The 18123-nt window shown below is 38.7% G+C and overlaps 2 protein-coding genes across 4 annotated transcripts in view; one reads left to right on the top strand and one right to left on the bottom strand.

Moving 5' to 3' along the window:
- Positions 1-655: 655 nt before the first annotated feature.
- Positions 656-3232, bottom strand: ccno (cyclin O). The gene is made up of 3 exons (XM_015019545.1): positions 2686-3232; positions 1726-1911; positions 656-1642 (listed from the first exon to the last, which is right to left on the bottom strand). Exons 1-3 carry the CDS (start codon positions 3004-3006, stop codon positions 1028-1030), a joined length of 1122 nt encoding a protein of 373 aa, XP_014875031.1. The 5' UTR covers positions 3007-3232; the 3' UTR covers positions 656-1027.
- An 820-nt stretch (positions 3233-4052) lies between these two features.
- Positions 4053-18123, top strand: part of tut7 (terminal uridylyl transferase 7) — an 18786-nt gene continuing 4715 nt past the window's right edge. Inside the window, exons 1-29 of one of the 3 annotated variants that reach the window (XR_001422471.1) lie at positions 4053-4155; positions 5202-5598; positions 6341-6495; positions 6577-6693; positions 6826-7003; positions 7128-7216; positions 7391-7442; positions 7562-7631; positions 8690-8816; positions 8927-9046; positions 9165-9302; positions 9572-9749; positions 10424-11097; positions 11177-11327; positions 11956-12042; positions 12587-12687; positions 12826-12883; positions 13373-13476; positions 13556-13645; positions 13733-13846; positions 13934-14011; positions 14639-14816; positions 14892-14939; positions 15033-15124; positions 15203-15318; positions 15414-15604; positions 15965-16034; positions 17211-17284; positions 17367-17380. Coding sequence is in view for 1 of the 3 variants with exons in the window: in XM_015019548.1 (XP_014875034.1) it covers positions 5220-5598; positions 6341-6495; positions 6577-6693; positions 6826-7003; positions 7128-7216; positions 7391-7442; positions 7562-7631; positions 8690-8816; positions 8927-9046; positions 9165-9302; positions 9572-9749; positions 10424-11097; positions 11177-11327; positions 11956-12042; positions 12587-12687; positions 12826-12883; positions 13373-13476; positions 13556-13645; positions 13733-13846; positions 13934-14011; positions 14639-14816; positions 14892-14939; positions 15033-15124; positions 15203-15318; positions 15414-15604; positions 17211-17284; positions 17367-17430 (3823 nt within the window). In the remaining 2 variants the exon portion in view is untranslated. Of the gene's footprint in view, positions 4156-5201; positions 5599-6340; positions 6496-6576; positions 6694-6825; positions 7004-7127; positions 7217-7390; positions 7443-7561; positions 7632-8689; positions 8817-8926; positions 9047-9164; positions 9303-9571; positions 9750-10423; positions 11098-11176; positions 11328-11955; positions 12043-12586; positions 12688-12825; positions 12884-13372; positions 13477-13555; positions 13646-13732; positions 13847-13933; positions 14012-14638; positions 14817-14891; positions 14940-15032; positions 15125-15202; positions 15319-15413; positions 15605-15936; positions 16035-17210; positions 17285-17366; positions 17431-18123 lie in introns of those variants that run through there. The other 2 variants (XR_001422472.1, XM_015019548.1) reach the window with 2 other exon arrangements.

The following is an 18123-nucleotide window of genomic DNA, read 5'->3' as shown; positions in this document are numbered from 1 at the left end:
ATATATATATATATATATATATATATATATATATATATATATATATATATATATATATATATATTTTAATGTTTTGATTCCTTGCAACCCGAATTGTATCAGCAAAATCACATAGAGGGTCAAATGGTGTGGTTCTCTCTTCTGGCAGTGAGATGGAAAGGTCCCCTGTCTCATGTTCATTGGCTTTCAGGCGACTTGTGCCCGTGTTGAATAGATTAATGATTTTATTTTGCATCAGATTGACACATTTTAATTGATCTGTGTTGTTTTCCTGACATGTTATTCACTGACTGTTATTTGACCCATTTCAATAGTCTTGGTTTTCTGCTTTCTTTCAGCGCAGTGGCCAGTGGAAATGGCAGCGATTGGCAGAAGTTATGTCTTACATGTGTGACGAATGTGTGACTATGGATAAATATGAGAATAACCCCATTAGCTTTTTCAAATGTTACAATCAACTTTATTGTATTTGATGGTGAATTTATGAGCTAACTAGAAATTATAAAACTGGAGGAGTTTTCCTTTATTTCTTTTTTAAATGTGCAGTTCTTATATGTTCAGCAACTCTGAATCAATGCTTTATAGAACCACCTTTCATTACAATTTCGGATTTGGTGTATTTTGGTATATTTCTATAACAATTTTGCACAAGTATCTTTATTACATCAGTTATTCTGTGGTCAGTTTGCACAACCTGAGCTCTGGATTGCTGCATCGCACTACCAAAGTAAAAGCCAGCAATTTTTTTTTCATACACTTTATTACTTAAAACAATTAATAAATAAGATACAATGGTTCAAAAATCCTTCAGTAAACAGATTACAGAAATGTGTGAGTAGAAACACAAATAAATCAAATATAATACCAAGTAAACCTTTAGTGGTTGCAAACATATGACTGTTCATGAGGGCTGTAAGCAGCTCACATCTACGAAAATAAATCATTATCATGCATTGCTTCCCAAACACATCATAGACTAAGAAAAAACGATTAGAAACCAGCTTTTTTAACTTTCTAAGGTGATGTTCTACATTAATGGCCTCACTTTTAGAGTCTCCTGATTTAGTGACACCAACATCTTTAGGTTGTCTTTGCATTCCTGCACCAGACTGCAGTCCTGATCAGGAGTCACCTCCCCTGTCAAACACTGCCCAGGACTAAAGGCAGAGCTTTCACATGACTGGATACAAACCGGCTGCATACATAGATCTCCTCTGAAACATTCCCATGGGTTTTCCACCAACTCTACGTCTGCCTGCTCTGCAACGCAGCGTTCGGGTCTCAGTAATTCGCATGCAAGTCTCAGGGCACAGCAAGCAATCAGAGACGGTGGGTATTTATTGAAAGCATAGTCTGCTAGAGTCAACTCACATACTTTTTGTGCAAGCTCACTGCACTTTCTGATCTTTGCTATCTCTGAACTCACTCCTGAAAACCCATCACCGCTGTTGTTCTTAATCACAAACTGGGCAGCCTCGACGAGACTGCTGAAGTAATCCAGGAAGAAGGCCAGGGTGGGCGAGGCGAGGCGAAAGTTAAGGCGGAGCAGGACGAGGCACTCCAGGTTGCAGAACTGCTCCTTGGTGAAAGCATCACAGCACAGAGACAAGAGATAGCTGACCGATGGAGAGTGCACCTCCACCTACAGAGACACAAAAAGAGATGGGGAGATATCTGAATGGAGTCAGAGGGATCTGCCTCTGAAAGACTTCACTGAAGACTTACCTGTTTACTGGCTAAGAGGAGTGCAGTGACACCCAGGAGCTGGAAGCAGTCTGTGGCCACTGGAGTGGACGCCAGGAACCTGTCCATGATGTTCACTGTCAGGCAGCAGCACTCAAAGGACAGACGGAAGTGTTTATGGACGGGGATGAGCCAGCTCACCAGCTTACAGCGTGCATCTGCAGTCAGCTGCAGGCAGAGTAAAGAATTATCAGAAAACTGACCCGAGTCATGCTGTATGAAAAAAGTATTTGCCTTTTAAATCTAATAAATGATTGTACCACTCTTATCAGCGTTAAATACCATTAAGAGTTTGCAATAAATGGAAATGAATCATTTAATTCGGTCTGGGGGGATTTCAGCTCACTCTGTTTTGCAGAGAGCAGAATTTTTGATTCCTTCAGAATAATTTTGATAAATTATTCTGATGGACAACATCCACCTGAGACCATCACACAACCAAATTACCCAGATGTAGCTTTATGCACTCCTTCTAATATGGAAGGTTACCACTTTTCCATGTTGTCTCCATCTGTGTATAATGGCTGTCATTGAGGAGCATTGTAGTCCAAAAGCCTTAAAAACTTCAAGATAGAAAAATGGCAAAGATTTTAGATTTCCTTGAGACTGGGAAAAGCTGTATTTGTTTATAAGATGTTTTAGCTATAAGTTCTGTTTGGAAAATTTACATTTCTGTTTGGGTGTCAAAAGTTAAATTAAAATCTAAAGACAAAACATAAGAAATCCATGTTTACTTTGAAGCACGGATGCTACTGCTTTTGCAGCAGTACATATTCTGCGAAATTGTCTTGAAAGAAACTAAAAGATGATGTCAAATTGTAGTTTGACATTAAAAATCTAATGCATATTACTGCATGTGTTCAATCAAGTCAGAATAAGCCAGTTACGTATTTTTGATTCTCAATCATCTACTGTAAATAGGCTATATTTCTGCTGGCCTACTTGTGGTTGACGTGCCAGGCTTTGGCAGGGATGAAACTGCGACTCTTTCTCCCTCTGGATCCTGAAACCGACGTCTCCGTACTGAAGGTACCAGTGGGACAGCTGTCCATCAGCGGACTCTGATTCTTCTGACTCCAGTTGGGATGCATTCGTCCGACAACGGGGCGGAATGGGAGAGGAAACCAGATCGTCCTCGAATCCAGAGTCACACAGTTTGGACATAAGTCTCTGCTTTCTGTGCCGAGCAGTCTGCCGAGGCGGCGTGAGTCTTCTTTTACAAAATGTATCGCAAACTGAATCGTCCTTTCTAAATGACACCATGTCTACCTGTCCGTCAGTCTTTAGGGCTTTTGTGTATAAAGTTCTCACCTTGCTCGATGCTCCATGGAGAGTTGTGCCGCGTAGTGACGTCACTTTTCCCGGGGTAGTCCCCGCTCTTGGGTCTCGGCTTTCTTCCGTTGCTCAGGCAACGGGAGCTCAGTCTCACCATCCCATGTTGGTTTTAATTAACAAACCTTTGCCATGTGGCAATTCTAGCAGCTGTTGCTTTTAGACTTACTCTGCAGGACAAAACAAATAGGCAATAAAAAACATATTTATTCACAGGTTAAATGAAAAACAAAGTTTATTTCATAAGGTGTAAATTTAACAGAGTGTCACCTAAAATTGTCATCGCACGTTGGTTGCTCATTTGAAAATGTGAAATAATCAACTTTTGAGGAGTGAACAACTGAGTAGAATGTAATACAGTTACCAGTTTTAAGATTTTTATTTTTATTCATTTTAATTAATGGCTGGACTAATTTCTGATTCAAAATTTCGGATAACCGACGGTATATTGCACTGCTGTTGTCATTGTCTTTCATAATTGCTCTGTTATATTTTATTTATCAGAATTATTTTTATTTTGTGTGATATCTTATTTCATTATTACAGTAATTCATTTTCCTTTTTATAGTTTTATTTCCTGCATAAACATATCCTTCTTTAGTACTTCTCAATTTTGTTGTATTTTACTTGTACTGTCATTGTACTGTTTCTTTAGTGACTTTCTTCTATAATTCAAGTTCACTTTTATAAGAATTGATTGTCTTCAGTTATTTTTTATTACAAGACATATTTTTCTTTGACAAAAACCTGTTTTAACATGTGGCTTATAGGGGTTATTGATCTTATATGTGTTAAAGGTTATGACGTTGCACTTCCTTTTCGGTCATGATTTACCTTGTTTATTGTATTTTAGTCAGTGTTATTATATTTATTTCCCAGATGAACGCGTTCATACGGAAGAGGATTAGGGCCACTGAAAAAAAGTCTATTTATCTTTCATGATATGCACATTTTATTTGGAACTGTGTGATACTTCACTGTAATGCTCATGATTTAAAAAAAAAAAAAAAAAAAAGCCAGTCCTTGTCCTTTACGTCATCTTTCAAACTCAACAGCAAGACAACATGAACAACCCGACAAGTATGTATCATGTCCACGAATATAACGTATTTTGACCACAATGTGTACTCTTGTATCTGTCTCTTAACAAAAGGCTTTATAAGACCACAGCTACCGACGAAAAGAAAACGCAACACAAAACGTAACATTAGCATCTGGGCTAACTGTGTAGCTATCCTAAGTGGCAAGCTAAACATTAGCTGCTAACATTAGCTATGTTATGACGCGGCAGTGAGCTGTCTTGGATTTATCCAACATGTATGTTATTTGTTGGTTACGTTCGTAATTGGTGTGGTTTAACTCGAGGAAGTGGTAGCGGGAATTCATGCTGCAGACGCTGCTAACTTAAGCTAAAAAACCTTACAGTCATTGGTAAATGACTCGCAGTTAGCCACGTATATTGAGCCGTGTTGCCTAATAGAAGTCTATCCGAAAATAGCAGCCTTAATGTTTGTTGATTATATGTTTTACTCATATAGTTTTATGTTTCGATTAATTTTATTTTAGACATTCTTCCCGTCGAATTAAATTTCTACTCTTGTCAGTATCTACCAATAAAAGTTAGAGGTTAAAAGTCAGAAAGCAAGCTGATAAGAACACAAACACCGAATTTAAGCGGATATATTATGTTTTAGTCGAGTGGATTCTGATTAAAGAACTATTAATGCTGCGTGTTTCTTTTTAAATCATTTGTTTTCCTCAAACTACTTGCATAAAAAAGTTATGTGTCAAAGTTGGAGGCTTTGAAGATAGTCAACTAGACAGGTTTTATTTAATCTTTTTAACAGAAATACTGTTGCAAAACAGTGTCTCAAAATGACTAAAATTGCTAAAACCAAAATGATTACAAGTTTCCATAGTTACTACTACACAATTCATGTGGGTCTTTTGAATTGTCTGTGTTATTTTTGTTGTGTTTGTGTTTTTTTGCACTGTTTTATTTGAAAAGAGTTCCAGAATTGAATTGTATAGCTTTTATTTAAACGCTGTTGTTTACTCTTATATTTTCTACACCTTGGACAATTCAAAAAAACAATTCTAAATTACAATTACATGTCATCCTGCAGTTATAGCAAAAGTGAATCATGGAAAACTCGAGCAAACCCTATAGGTCTAAACAGAAAAGCAGGGAGAAGGGAGCTACAGCATCAGGCAAGGGAGAAAATTGGAAAATGCAGGACCATATTCGTGGACATAACTCGCGATCAGAGGGAGGTCAGCACGGCAAGAAGAGCCAGGGTGGTCCCTACAATGCAAGTCCCAAGAAGGGAGGCCTGGGACCCCTGGGCTACTCGCCTGGTGGATTCAGAGGTGGTCAAAGCCCCTCTCGGAGAGACGATTTCAGTCAAGAGGAAAGTTGGAGAGGACATTCGCAGCAGCTCGACTGGAGGAGGAGAACCCAGGCAGAAAGTTCAAATGAGTACGGAATGAGAGAGGACACAGACGACGTCGCTCATAAACCTGGTGAGATCTTTTGGAAAGTTGTTGTGTGTGACAAAAGAAGAATACAAATTAAAACTAAGATGTGTTCGAATGTGGTAATCACGTAGTTCCAATGAAGTTGTGATGTTTGGTAAAGCAAAAATAAAAACAGAATACAGTGATTTGCAAATCTTTTTACCTATATTCAGTTGAATACACTGCAAACACAAGATGTTCCTAAAATATCATAATGTTTTAGGAACATTATTTAATGTCCAAGCGGAAAACTTTATTTTATTGTGGTTTTGAAAATATTAACTCATTTGGAATTTGATCCCTGCAACATGTCCCAAAAAAGTCAGAACAGAAGCAACAAAAGATTTGAAAAGGAAAGTTCAAACATTTGTTTGGAACATTCCAGAGGCGAACAGGTTCATTTAAAACAGGTGAGTGTCATGATGCAGTATAAAGGCAAAAGCAAGGATGAGGTGGTAAACTTACCTCTGGCCCAACTTTTTTGGAATGTGTTGCAGGCATCTAAATCCAAAAGTGAACATCTCTTATGTGTTTGAACAATATAACGCTCATCTTTGTAGTGAAATCGGTTGAATACAGGTTGAAAAGAATGAGCAAATCTTCATATTCTGTTTTTATTTATGTTTTACACAACATCCCAACTTTGTTGGAATTGGGGTTGTATCTTAAATCTGTTCGCGTTCCCTGCATACCATTTGTGATATGTCTACACATCACTAATTAATGACTTTAATTTCTTATTCCGAAGGAAGAAGACAGAGAAACAGAAACAAGAAGAAACCCTTGGCTGAAGAGTGCAAGGGCCTTGAAATGGAGGAAGTCAGAGTCCCAGTTCAAGATCTCCAAACCACACGCCAAGTAGAGAAAAGACTAAGGAGAGATGAGATATACCCACTAAGGAAGGTACTGACTGTCAAATACACAGTATTTAAACTGTTTACACCTTGACTTCAAGAATATTGTACTAGTGACTTTTGTTTTTAGAATTGCCATGGCAATCCTGGTGCACTTTACACCTGCGCTTTGTGTGATATTCCCCTGGAATCTATATCTCATGCTTTCAAGCACGTCAGAGACAAACGGCACAAGAAGAGGGCTCGGGTAAGAAATTATTTTGAATTATTTTGCAATTTTAATGACGTTTGGAGTTGTAATGCGACGAAAATGTAATAAAGTTGGAGGAGTCTGAATCCTTTAGAAAACCGCTGCGTATGTTTTTGTTTGTGTTCACAGGAGAAACAGGAGCAGCTGATGCTAACTGAGATCATGCCTCCTGGTCCGGAGCACATCAGTGCAGTGACTGCAGCTCTAAATGCGGTTGTCCATGAGCATGGGATGAATGACCAGGATGTTTTGAAGAGAGAGAGTCTTGTTTCCGTCATGCAAGACGTTCTACTGTCCGTCCTGCCAGGTGATTTTTTAAATTTTTACCTAATGACCTGCATGTCACAGACCGTCGGGTCACACTGTTTAAAATCTGTTGACTAATTTGTGACAGTTCTATTGGAATCTTTTTTTATTTTCTCGTCTTGCAGAAATACGGCTCAGGCTTTATGGCTCATCTTGCACGAAGTTTGGATTTAAGGACTCTGATGTCAACATTGACATTCAGTACCCACCTCACGTAAGTAACAGTTTGTGAGTTTGACTGTTTAAATGCATGTCTTATCACTATGTCTGACACGTGGAATAATTTTCACATTGTAAATCGTATTTTTAATATTGGGTTGTAGATTTTCCCACATTTATCTCATTTTTTATTGATGTGTAAAGCTCTTGAATTGGATTTTATCCACAGATGCATCAACCAGATGTCTTGTTGGTGGTTAAGGAGGCTCTCTCTGAGAGTCGTAAGTCACCTTATCCTTCAAACCATCCTTTAACGAAGAAATCCCACCATAACTATAAAAACTGTCATGCTGCTAATGTGCATTAATGTCTTCTGTTTTATTGATTTAATTCTTTTCAGCTTATTTTTGTAATGTGGAAGCAGACTTTCATGCCAGGGTGCCTGTGGTCATCTGTAAAGAAAGAAAGAGGTTAGTGCCAATGATCAGATTCAGTGGGTGAAAATATGTTTTAAAATTAGGATTATTGCTTGGTTTAATTAAGCAAGCAAGGCAGGAGCCCATATTGATACCTTGTTGAAGTCTTGTTTATATTTGGCAGTTGCCCTATTTTCTTAATGTGCAAAGTGGTTGAAATGCCTTTTCTTTCTTCACACTTATCCTTTAATGGGTTCTCTTTCATTACATTCGATTTTTTTTCTTTTCAGTTTTTCTTTTTTATTGTTTTTTTTCCACTCTTTTGTAAATGTTACTGTTATGGAGTGCAAAGCTAAATTCCTGCGTCTAGTGGGGTTGCAGTCCTTGTTGGCCAGACTGGAAGACAGACTGGGACGCCGGTCTGTCTTACAGTTTCTTCAGTCCTATTTTTTAAGGTTGTCCCACAGTGAAAGTGATGCAGCAAGAGCAGAAGGGTTTCAGTTTTACATGCACATCTACTGTTGAATAAGGCAACAATTGAAAAACTTTACATAAATATCAAAAACACATGAAAGTAAAGCTTCTAAGCATTCTAACCTTGTTGTATTTGTATTCGAGGCATCTACTTCTAGTCTTCTGCATCCGATCGTTGAATACAGATAGACTTTTCCTGTACTGACCTCTTCTCTTGATGAAGAGGACTGCAGTGAGTGTTGTACATCTACAGTGTCATAATAAAACTGTTCAGCAGAGTACTGCTTATTTGAAGCAGTAACATACTGGCGTGATGCGAAACAAGTGATTCCATTGCAGTTTTGCAAAAGTGCACCAGTTTTGGTGCACTTAGCCCAGCACTTTTTTTTTAAGTGCCCAGCACTTTTTTTTTTTTTTTAAGCTGGTGTTTTTCCATCAGGCAGATTTAGTTTTGTAATTGCAATTAGCGCAGTTTTATGGCAACTACAGTTTTTATGACCAGTACATAAATTGTAGATGCATTCAACAAAACAAAAAGAGCCAACTGGGAATAGATAAGTTTACAATATATTTTATGTATCTGTGGGTACAAAAGTTGTAAAGTTTTCATGACAGGAAAATATAATTTATCCCAACAGTGGCTTAATCTGCAAAGTGAGTGCTGGGAATGAAAATGCTTTCCAGACCACTTCCTACTTGTCTGCTCTTGCCAACATGGAACATCTTCTCCTCCCTCTGGTCTTGGGCCTCAGACACTGGGCACAGGTATGTCTCCTGTTTATCCCAGGGTTAACCAGGCAGTTTGTAAAGCTGACAGAGCATGAAGACGACTTTCATGCTGATAAAACTTACCTTGATTTTCTGCTTTTATGTAGATCTGTGAAATCGACCGTCCAGAGGAAGGAGGGTTGCCTCCATATGTGTTTGCCCTCATGGTTATCTTCTACTTACAGAAGCGTAAAGAGCCTCTCTTACCGACTTATCTGAACCAGGGGGTGTGTTTTTTTTTTTTTTTTACATTTCTTCTGGGAAATAAATAAATTCTGGAACCGATGTTTAGCTCTGCCCATTTGCTTTCTGTAGGAACTAATCTTGGGATTTTATTGTGTTTAGATTAAGGTGTTTTCACTGAGCAGGCTTTCAGCCTTCAACCTCACACATACTGATGAAGGGTATATTCACTGGACCTACAACGTCCCTTCCTCCAAAGAATCCACCCAGCCAGCAGAGAGGTCCACAATGAAGGGGAAGGTAATCATAAAATGAACAATTAGTTAATTTTAAAATAGTTTTTAAGATGAGTAAGGTTTACCATCATCAGAATAAGATGTTTAATCCATAACAGATCTGCAAAACTTAATGAGAAGAAGCATGGAAACAAAATCAGTGAAACACAATCAAAACATTTACAAAATATATATTGAGTTTATGTTTAATTGTGGAAAACTGAACATGTTTTGCTTCAAACGAACACTTCAAAGGTCTTAATTTAACTCATGTAAGTTGGCTGTGTCTTCCAGGTACCACTGATGTTCCAGAGTTCCCATCTACCGGTGGAGGTTGGGCTCCTGTGGATAGAAATGCTCCGCTTCTACTCACTGGAATTCATCATGGCCGACAACGTGATCAGTGTGCGAACCAACGCCGTCCTCTCGAGAGAGATGAAAGACTGGCCGAAGAAACGCATCGCTGTCGAGGGTCAGAAGCTCTTTAAAGTTAGCTGCTCTCGTTTGTAAAATACGCCATGCAGTGTTCATACCTCTTGGAGGTTTTTCATTTTAAGAACCGGAAACTTTATTCACATTACTTTCAACATATCAGGAGGACACAACTCATTCAAATTCTTTGCCGTAAGAAATTTGTTTTATTTCTGCGCGTGAATTTAGATTTTTACTCGACTACCTTGATATTTGGTGGCACCTGAAAGCCCTGAAGGCTGAGTATGTATCTTTAGTCTGTTAACTTTTTTAATTAAATTACATTTATTTGGAAAGTGATGCACCAACAGGTTATGGCATGGAATCATATGGCTCACTGATTTTTATTCTTTCATCTTAAATGCCAGTTTACTTGTCCTGCATAGATGGAAAGTTTTCAATGCCCCCTTGCTCATTCCTAGCTCCTCCCTCTTCTCTACGACAACTGCATCATAAAAGACAGGAGCCAGAAGACCAAAGTGGTCTTGAAGGTTTATACAACAACAGCAGCTCCTTACTGTATTTTGATAATAAGCTGTTCAGTGATTTCTAAACTAACAAAAGTATTTTAAAGTCTATTCTCTGAGCTGGATGTAGGCAGTGGAAGGACTTTAAAACTGGGGTGATTACTCGTGAAAACATGCCTTAACACTGAGAAAATGTGCTGGTTTTCAGACCCGTTTGCTGTAAAGAGAAACGTGGCCCGCACTGTGAACAGCCAGCAAATGTTTGACTACATCCTCCACTGCCTCAAGACTACGTACAAGTACTTCGCTCTTCCGCTCAATACGTCTGCTGCTAACCACAGAGACGAAGCCAAGCAGGGCCTGAATGAAGGAGCCAGCGGTCTGTCTGATTTCAGTCAGCTCTCCCTCCAGTCCCCCAGCCAGACTCGGGGAGCAGATGATGGCCCTGATGACTCTGACTGTATAATTGAAGAAGAGGAAGAAGTTGAGGAATGTAGCGACTCCGACGAAGAGCAGGAGAAGGAAAAGGCCGACCTGGGCAAGAGTAGTTTCTCAGAGGATGAGGAGGATGAGGAAGAGCAGGATGAGGATCTTGACGTTGATAGTCAGCCGCACGATCGAGAGCACTTGGACAGCTTAACAACAGAGGAGGAGGACATTTTCCCTGTGGATGAGATCTCTGGAGAGGAACTTCTCTCCGACGAGGAGCCTCCGGATTTGGACACACCTGGTTCTCTGGATGAAGAGGAGGAAGAGGAGCTGGCACATGTCAGGCTTTCACCTTCAATGAGTAAAACTAAAAATGAAAGCACCAAAAGTCAATACCAACAGCAAAGCCAATATGCTTACGAGTTCACCAAGCAAGCTTTTACCAAAGGAAAGGTAAGTTTGGCACCATTTTTTACTTTTACCATCTAAAATCTTAATTGTCTGAATTAAGCTCACTATAATACTTTTGTAGTCACACATGGTGGTGTGCAGCTTGTGCAAACGTGATGGACATCTGAAGAAAGACTGCCCGGAGGATTTTAAGAAGGTGGAGCTGGATCCGCTGCCTCCACTAACGCCGGACTTCCTCTGTGTCCTTAACAGAGTCTGCGAGCAATGCTACTGTAAGTCCTGACATTCAGTTGATTCACTTTGGGGAGCTGTCCTGTACTTTTCTTTCAGCAGACATGAGAGAACTAATCTCTTTAATAAATGAAAGCATCACTTGAAAGCGGCTTTCTTCATTGAAAGTAATTTCATTATCTGAAGCATTTTAAATCTGACCAAAGAAACCTAAAACAGACAAAACTGTAAGGGGGCAAACACAGTTTTGCGCCACTCCCTTTGTTTGTTGAAAATCGTCCAGTGTGTGCAACATCTTAAAAGCATTATTGACGTTTTCTATTCGGTAGTTGAGTTGTTTGATGCCCCACGAGCTGAAAGATTTAACCATAAGCATAAATAATATCCAGAAACACTACAGATCTTATTTCATATTTGTTTCAGGCTAGATATTCTTAATATGTTCATGTTACATCTACTTACATTGAAGTAATTTAGTGCTTGTTTCAGTCAAAGAAGGAACACCTTGAGGGAGGTGGTGGTTAAATACATTCTTTTTTTTTTTTTTTTTTTTCAGTAAAAAAGGAGTCCTCCGACCACTCCTGGTGGCTTTTAAATGTGATGACTTCACTGTTAGGACCAAGTTACCACAAAGTGATTTGTGTTTTCATTTTTATTTTTTTCTTTTAGCCGATTTTGCCCCTGATGACCTGGAAAATGGTGTGAGAGAGCTCATCCTTCAAGACTTGGAGAGCTTTGTTAGACGACAGTTTGCTGGTAAAGTGAATCGTGTTTTTCATCATGTTATTTGGTTTAGTTTGTGTTTTTTTTCTTTTTAACTGAAACTGGCTTTTTGACCTGTCAGTCAAGGGAAAAAATGTTCCCATAACTTTCAACACTGAAAGTTGAAACACTGAAAGTTGAAACTGAGTTCCAATGGAACTCTGCTACTTCCATTGGAATCAATAGGGGAAGCAGCTGCCTGGTGCTGCTACTGACAGTATTTGATCATCAGGAAGTTTGGCAAGTTTGATGAAAACAGAATATTTGTCAGTTTGCTTATGTGGGGCATGTATGTGTGATGACCTGAGGAAAGCAGTTGGTGCTGCAGACGTTTAGCAGCCAGAGAAACTGAACACTTTGCAGTTGTTGAGTCGACCATAAACTCCTCTGCTTACCAAAGTACATGGCAGTATAAAAATCTCTGACTAAGTGGTGCAATGACCAAAGTTTACCTGTGATTGAATGATGACGTGTCAGTTTTTCACATCACCATACTTATAAGATTGTTGGTTCTTTTTGGTCCATTTTTTCTGCACAGGGGCTCGACTACAATTGTTTGGCTCATCCAAAAATGGTTTTGGCTTCAGGCAGAGTGATCTTGATATCTGCATGGTTTTGGAGGGAAAGGAAACCATGGATGTAAGTTATTTCTCTTTTTGTACTTCTATTCGATGACATTTATTGTAAACATTTTACGTTACGCCAATTAAAGTTTGATCACATAACAAACTTATTTTTCTGGAGAAGGAAGCATAAGAATACACTTTTCTCTGACAGGACGTTGACTGCATTAATATCATTAAAGGCCTGGCAAGACAGCTGAAGAAACACCCAGGTATGACAGAGCAGCAGTGATTAAAGACTAGAGCAGAGACCCTCCAATCCAGGCCTCGAGGGCCGGCGTCCTGCAGGTTTTAGATGTGTTTCTGCATCAACGCACTCTGGAGAGCTCGGCTGCACCGAGGAGGTCATTCAGATATTTGATTGAAATGTGCTGAACCAGAGACACAGCTAAAAAGTTACATTATACCAGGCTCGGAGGCCTGGATTTGAGGACCTCTGGATTAGAGAATGATCTACGTTGTTGCACAACTTATTTTAGTTTTTTTTTAATTAGATTCATTAATTTTGCAGTAAACTATTCCAGTAATATCTCATTTTTTTGTTTTCCCAGCTTAAATCAAGGATTGACTTTTTGTCTGATTTTGTGAAGTTGAATTGTTTAAGGAACATTAATTAACTCTGTTTATGCTCAAATATCATCTGAATTTCCCCACTGTGGGAAAATAAATTATATTTCTGTTCTGTTCTATTCTGCTGCCAGGTCTTAGGAACATTCTTCCCATCACCACAGCTAAAGTACCCATTGTTAAGTTTTACCATCTTCGCACTGGATTGGAGGGAGACATCAGCCTCTACAACACACTGGTAGGAATCAACTCCTGTCCTTTGCTTTATTTATTATTATTGACAGGCCATTAAAAGCTGTTGTTGTTTTTTTCCGCAGGCCTTGCATAACACACGCCTGCTAGCATCATATGCTGCAATAGACAGAAGAGTGAAGATCCTCTGTTATATTATGAAGGTTTTTGCAAAGGTGAACGCGCAAAATGTACTCGACTAAAGCATCTTTCTTTTGGTTTGTTTATGCTGCAGTATCTCATTATCTGCTTTCCCTCTAAAGATGTGCGACATTGGAGATGCTTCCCGTGGCAGCCTCTCATCCTACGCCTACACTCTCATGGTGCTGTTCTTCCTTCAGCAGAGAAACCCGCCAGTCATCCCTGTGCTGCAAGAGGTACAGCAGACAACATACCGTTGAAATGCCCAAGCTGACCTTTTTGAGCTTGAGTCCTTCATTTAACCTCGTGTTGTTGTTTTGCAGATTTACGGTGGAGAAACGAAGCCGGAAGTTCTTGTTGATGGCTGGAACGTCTATTTCTTTGATGATTTGAAAACACTGGTGAGAATGTTACTTCAAGTGCCTTGCAAAGGAATACATAAACTATTAAGTTTTTCCACAAATAATGGATTTTATTGAGATTTTAGGCCAAATTCACACATAGCCATATTTGGGAAAATTAAAAGTTTTTTCAGCATTTCTGCTTTTCATCCACACAAAAACTCTGTTTAACACCACTAAAATGATTATTTATGAAAAGTCCGACCAAAGTGGAGATTTGAAAATGGAGATTTAGTTTCCCGCACATTACAATCTGTGACATTATTAAATTTGTTTTTTTTTGAAGGACCCTGTTATGTGTTTACAAGACCTTTGGTGATTTACTACAGAAAATGCTGTGTGTCATTGTGAAGAATCTAAATGAAACATGACTTTTACAAATAAAACTCTGAGGCATTTACATGCTGGTTTGTAAAATGACTATGCAAGTCTTTAATGATACAGTGGAAAGGCCTCAAATATATACAATACTTTACAGATTTTTATTTTGAATCCTTAAAAAACGTATACATTTTTCCTTCAGTTTCACACTACTTTTGGTGGTTTATCATCATAACTACTTAAGCAAGGCACTGTTAGTGCTCATGTAAATCAATAACATGATTTGTTATTATCTTCCACCTGCAGCCTTGTCACTGGCCACTGTATGGACAGAACACCGAGTCTGTTGGGGAGCTCTGGCTCGGTCTGCTCCGCTTCTACACAGAGGACTTTGACTTCAGAGAGCATGTTGTTTGTATCCGACAGCATACCCGCCTCACCACGTTCAACAAACAGTGGACGTCCAAGTACATTGTCATTGAAGGTCAGTTTTACCGACACTCACAGTTCAAAGTTTACTGTCAGACGGTTCCCGAAATTCTCTCTTTTCTCATTCCAGATCCTTTTGACCTGAATCATAATTTGGGTGCTGGTCTCTCCAGGAGAAGTATGGTTTCTGTTCCTCTATTTGTAATCTATATACTTATAGTGTCAGTATTTTATAGATGTATTCTTATGTGTTACTTTGTCATCTAAACAGTGACAAACTTTATCATGAAGGCGTTCATCAACGGAAGAAGAGTGTTTGGCACACCCATGAAAGGTTTACCACCAGAGTATCCCAGTGAAATGGTGCGTTTCGGAAATCTAGACTTCATAATTTTATATTTTATTATTTTTTATTAGTGTTAATGTAATTCTTGTGTGCAGGAGTATTTCTTCGACCCCGAAGTTCTGACCGAGGGAGAAGTTGCGCCAAACGATCGCTGCTGCCGCGTCTGTGGAAAGATCGGACACTTTTTGAAAGACTGCCCGATGCGCAACAAGTGGGTATAACCGCAGCACGTTTTGTTTGAATCCATCCGTGTTTCTGACTCAGATGTTTGGAACGTTATGTGACGCACCGCGTGTTTTGTCGCAGACCGAAGCACCGACGGGAATCGGAGAACAGGCCAGAGCACTTTCACGATTCAACAGAGGAGTTCATGGATCCAGTCAGGTATAGGAATGAACACTGGAAGAAACGAGATGCACTGGACATGCGCTGCTGCTTCCTGTGTGGATCAGGCACCCACATCAAGAAGGACTGTCACCTTTACAGAAGCCCCGCAGGTTCTTGGATGGATTTTTTTTTCCTCAAAGATATTTATTATTAAATTTTAAAAATAAATAAATAACCAAAGAGGACGAGATGCACAAAAACATATATAGAAACTTCTCAACATCTCAACTGAAGCTGATCTGTAGTAAAACAATTGAACTGAACGTCTAGCTTAAAAATTTCTTTATGTATTTGAACCTAGATGATGATCTGGTACCCTGACAAAAATCAAAAATAGCAGCCAGTTCACCCAGTTAGTAGCAGACCTTTGTCTTGAACCATAGAGTATCTGTCTTGCCAGAAGACAAGCAAATGATAATGATTTTTTTTTTTTTTTTCTAAGGAGAAATAATTGTTGGTAGTTCCTTCAGTACCGAAAAGAGCCACAAGAGGGTTGAATGACAGTTCCACAGCCAGGACTAACATCTAGATTACAGCAAGGTAGTGCAGTGTTGAGCACAAAATGATGAGTTAACTCGTTTAAGTATGAATCTCTGCTTCCTCAAATATACGTTGGATAAAAACTGATGCTAAGCCTGTAGTGTTAGACTCCAAGGGTAAGGAAGACATTTCCTGTTTTTATTTTTGATGCATCAGGGAAATTTGGTAACTGAGATTAAAGGAAGGGACAAACTTGTTAATATATTCATGTGTAATATCACATTTTTCTTAGATTTGAGTAAGAAATCCAAAGGTATTGTTGATAAAAAGGTCATTGAAATGGTTTCTTTTCTAAATATACACCCTCGCAGTATAGTTAGTTACTGGATTATCAGTTAGTCAGGGCAAAGCCCCCACCGGTTCTGGAGTTTTGCAGGCGAGCTTTAGTCAGACAAGAGTGTATGCCTTTCCACAGTAAGGGAGGATATTTATTTTAATGCAGCTGAAACTTTGCACCAAAGATGGAGAGGAGACCACTGAATTAGACTGTTTTTTGGTCTTCAATATAGAAAGTAAACTCTCTTTGAAGAGCCCACCATGCTTCCGTGCAATAAGACAAATGAATACGTGGTTTTCTGCTATTTTAAATGAAAATCTCTCACACTACCACACCCTCCCAACCTACAGGGACCATCTCGCTATTATGAGTTCGGTCTATAACATGAAAACATATTTAATTTTGGTCATTTCTATAGAGGTTTTGGAGTATCGCATGGAGTTTCAAACTAGATTTTCCAAGTATTTTTGGAAAATCTTTTTCAGAGAACGGTTGAATTGAGACGTCAGTGTCTTTGGAAATGGCAGTGAAAGAAAGTAAGGAGTCCTATGTAAAGTGTGATGGAACAGGAGGATGAAAGGAGAAGTATCTTCTTTTAGGATGAAGATAGTCCCAGCTGTCAAACCTCAAAGTTAGACAAATTAACGCGCTCACTGTGTTAGAACTGAAAGTAAATGCAGCCAAAACTTGGATCAGTTGTCGGCTTTTAGACAAGATAACTTTATATTGACATTTTCCATGGGTCTTTGAATATATTAGCTTCTTTATTTTCTTCAAACATCATAGTTTATATATTGGTTTTGTTAAAGTTCTTAACAATTAGAGAAATGCACAAAATATTGATGAATAAATTTTGGAGATGTGCCTTGCGTCCTTTATCTTAGTTTGTCATTTTGCAGGTAATGTGAAAATGGAGAACCTTACGTCCTCCTCATCAAGTCACCATAAAAATCTGAGAGAGAAGGAGAAACAGGTTTGTTTTCTTGAACTAAATCCAAAGCCATAGTGATTTTTCCTCTTATGATCTGCTGTATAATATTGTGGTTGTTTTTCAGGGCTTATCTGCACAAGAAGAGAGGAGAAGAAAGCAACAGAATGTAATTCTAAGTCCGCAAGCAGGTAATTGAGTTTCCAGTGTCTTCCTGTGTGCCACACATTTATCCTAATTGCATTGCTAATTTTACATAAGATATGTCTACTTTTATTATTTTGTTTAGCTGTTTTTGGGAGAAATTTATCTGTAGACATTCAGTTTTTCCCATTTGGTTGTAAAGGTATTCTGTTTCCGGCCCAATGTATGTCATCTTATCCATTAACAGCTACTTTCTCTTATGTTGGTAAAGACGTAAACTTAGGACGAAAAGTAAGGACAAATTTGCCAAATCCTCTCTACCAGAGCCAGACAACAAAACAAAAAACAAAAACAAAAAAAAATCCTTTGGATTTGATATAACTGTTACAGATATTTCTGCTTTACAAATTTTCCTTAAAATTACCAGCTCTATCCCAGTAAAAAGAATCTTAAATCAGAGGAATCTTAGGATTTCTATTAGATGCTCAGCTGCTTTGACCTTTAGCCGACCTCATAGAGGAGACTGGTCTTGTTTCGGGACATAATATACCAGATAAGATTAATGTGGCTTGTGCATTTATGATGTTTCAGCTCTCCCATTTAGAACAACTAAATGTGTGATCCATTCACTTTTGTCAACAATGGATGGCCTCTGAAAAAGGCAATTAACATTACATTTTTATATTCTGGGTGATTGTCTTTAGGGTTGGTGAGAGGAGAGAATAAGAACATTGCATATT

Source organism: Poecilia latipinna, unplaced genomic scaffold (genome assembly GCF_001443285.1).
Source record: "Poecilia latipinna isolate Pla-1442-1.1 unplaced genomic scaffold, P_latipinna-1.0 Scaffold2445, whole genome shotgun sequence".
Lineage (NCBI taxonomy): Eukaryota > Metazoa > Chordata > Actinopteri > Cyprinodontiformes > Poeciliidae > Poecilia > Poecilia latipinna.
The sequence above is the reverse complement of the archived record's forward strand: the minus strand, read 5'-3'. Positions and strand labels throughout refer to the sequence as shown.